The sequence below is a fragment of the Adiantum capillus-veneris genome, chromosome 26 (assembly GCF_014529385.1).
Source record: "Adiantum capillus-veneris isolate H3 chromosome 26, ASM1452938v2, whole genome shotgun sequence".
NCBI classification, from domain to species: Eukaryota; Viridiplantae; Streptophyta; class Polypodiopsida; order Polypodiales; family Pteridaceae; genus Adiantum; species Adiantum capillus-veneris.
The window spans coordinates 129,308,641-129,309,906 of record NC_140956.1 but is presented as its reverse complement, the minus strand read 5'-3'; the positions used below and the strand labels follow the sequence as shown (position 1 = coordinate 129,309,906).

The following is a 1,266-nucleotide window of genomic DNA, read 5'->3' as shown; positions in this document are numbered from 1 at the left end:
CAAGGGGAAGGCATAAGGTTAAGGGTCCTACTTGTAAGAGCCAATTGCTATAAGTAGGGAGGCTGGGAAGAGATCATTATGCCGGTCCACCCTTTCGTCTTACACTGGTATCATAGCTCAAGGGAGAGAGGATCTATGGAGGAGGGTGGAAAACATTGCATGGAAAATTCATGGCTTTGCATGTTGTCTCTCTCTCTCTCTCTCTCTCTCTCTCTCTCTCTCTCTCTCTCTCTCTCTCTCTCTCTCTCTCTCTCTCTCTCTCTCTCTCTCTCTCTCTCTCTCTCTCTCTCTTTCTGGGCTTGGGCTGTGAAAGAGGAGACGTGGACATGGCTCTTGGGTACATAGAGGCCGAGAAGGAGAGTCGGACATGGTCATGGGAGTGGACCTCCTACACACATGAAGGAGGCTTCTTGACTAGCAGTAGAGGCATCGTGAAGGGGCTTGATGGGTGCGCAGTGCTGGTGAGAGCATGAGTTTTCAATTTTGTTGCAAAGGGATGTGAGCACTGCAGGGGGTGAAATATCTCTTCTTATCCCTCGTTGCTATGCACTACCACCATGGTTTCTTTTTCAAGTTCTTTTTTTTTTAGGGTGGGCACCCTAGTTATGGGCACCCCCCAACTAAGGGCTTTGGCCCATGGCTCAAGTCGGCACGTTTTGGCAGCTCCAATATGGTTGCAAGCCTCAAGATGTTCAAGGAACATAGCCATGCACAAGAGTACAACTGCATTGTGCCGACAGCCGAAGTAAAAGCTCCAAGGTGTCAAGGTACAAGCATGGCCTACATTTAGAATTGGCAAATTTGGCAACTCCAATACGGTTGCCGGAACCTCAAGATGTTCAAGGAACATAGCCATGCACAAGAGTACAACTGCATTGTGTCGACAACCAAAGTAAAAGCTCCAAGGTGTCAAGGTACAAGCATGGCCCACATTTAGAATCAGGAAATTTGCCAGTTTCAATAGAAAACAAGGTTCAAGGGGAAAACCCACATGCGACTTTGTGGGATGGAACCATGCATCATGGGATTGAACCTATCATAGGGTAACTCAATTGCATAAAACCAAATTGGGAAGGTGCCAAAGGCCGAGGAGAAGGCATGATATGGCATTGTGCATGGTGCATCCGAGCGATGTTGGTTGTGGACTGTAAAAGATATGCGGGGCACGAACAAGAAAGTATAGCCTTCACTGGTTTGCGAATTGGTCATGGCCCTTAGCAGAAGGAAATAACACATATGTTGGCAATCAACCGATATATCCTATGA

General features: G+C 47.4%; 1 protein-coding gene across 1 annotated transcript; it reads left to right on the top strand.

Moving 5' to 3' along the window:
- Nucleotides 1–326: 326 nt before the first annotated feature.
- Nucleotides 327–790, top strand: LOC147424198 (uncharacterized). The gene is made up of 2 exons (XM_086502021.1): nt 327–461; nt 590–790. Exons 1-2 carry the CDS (start codon nt 327–329, stop codon nt 788–790), a joined length of 336 nt encoding a protein of 111 aa, XP_086358147.1.
- The last annotated feature ends 476 nt before the right edge of the window (nt 791–1,266 follow it).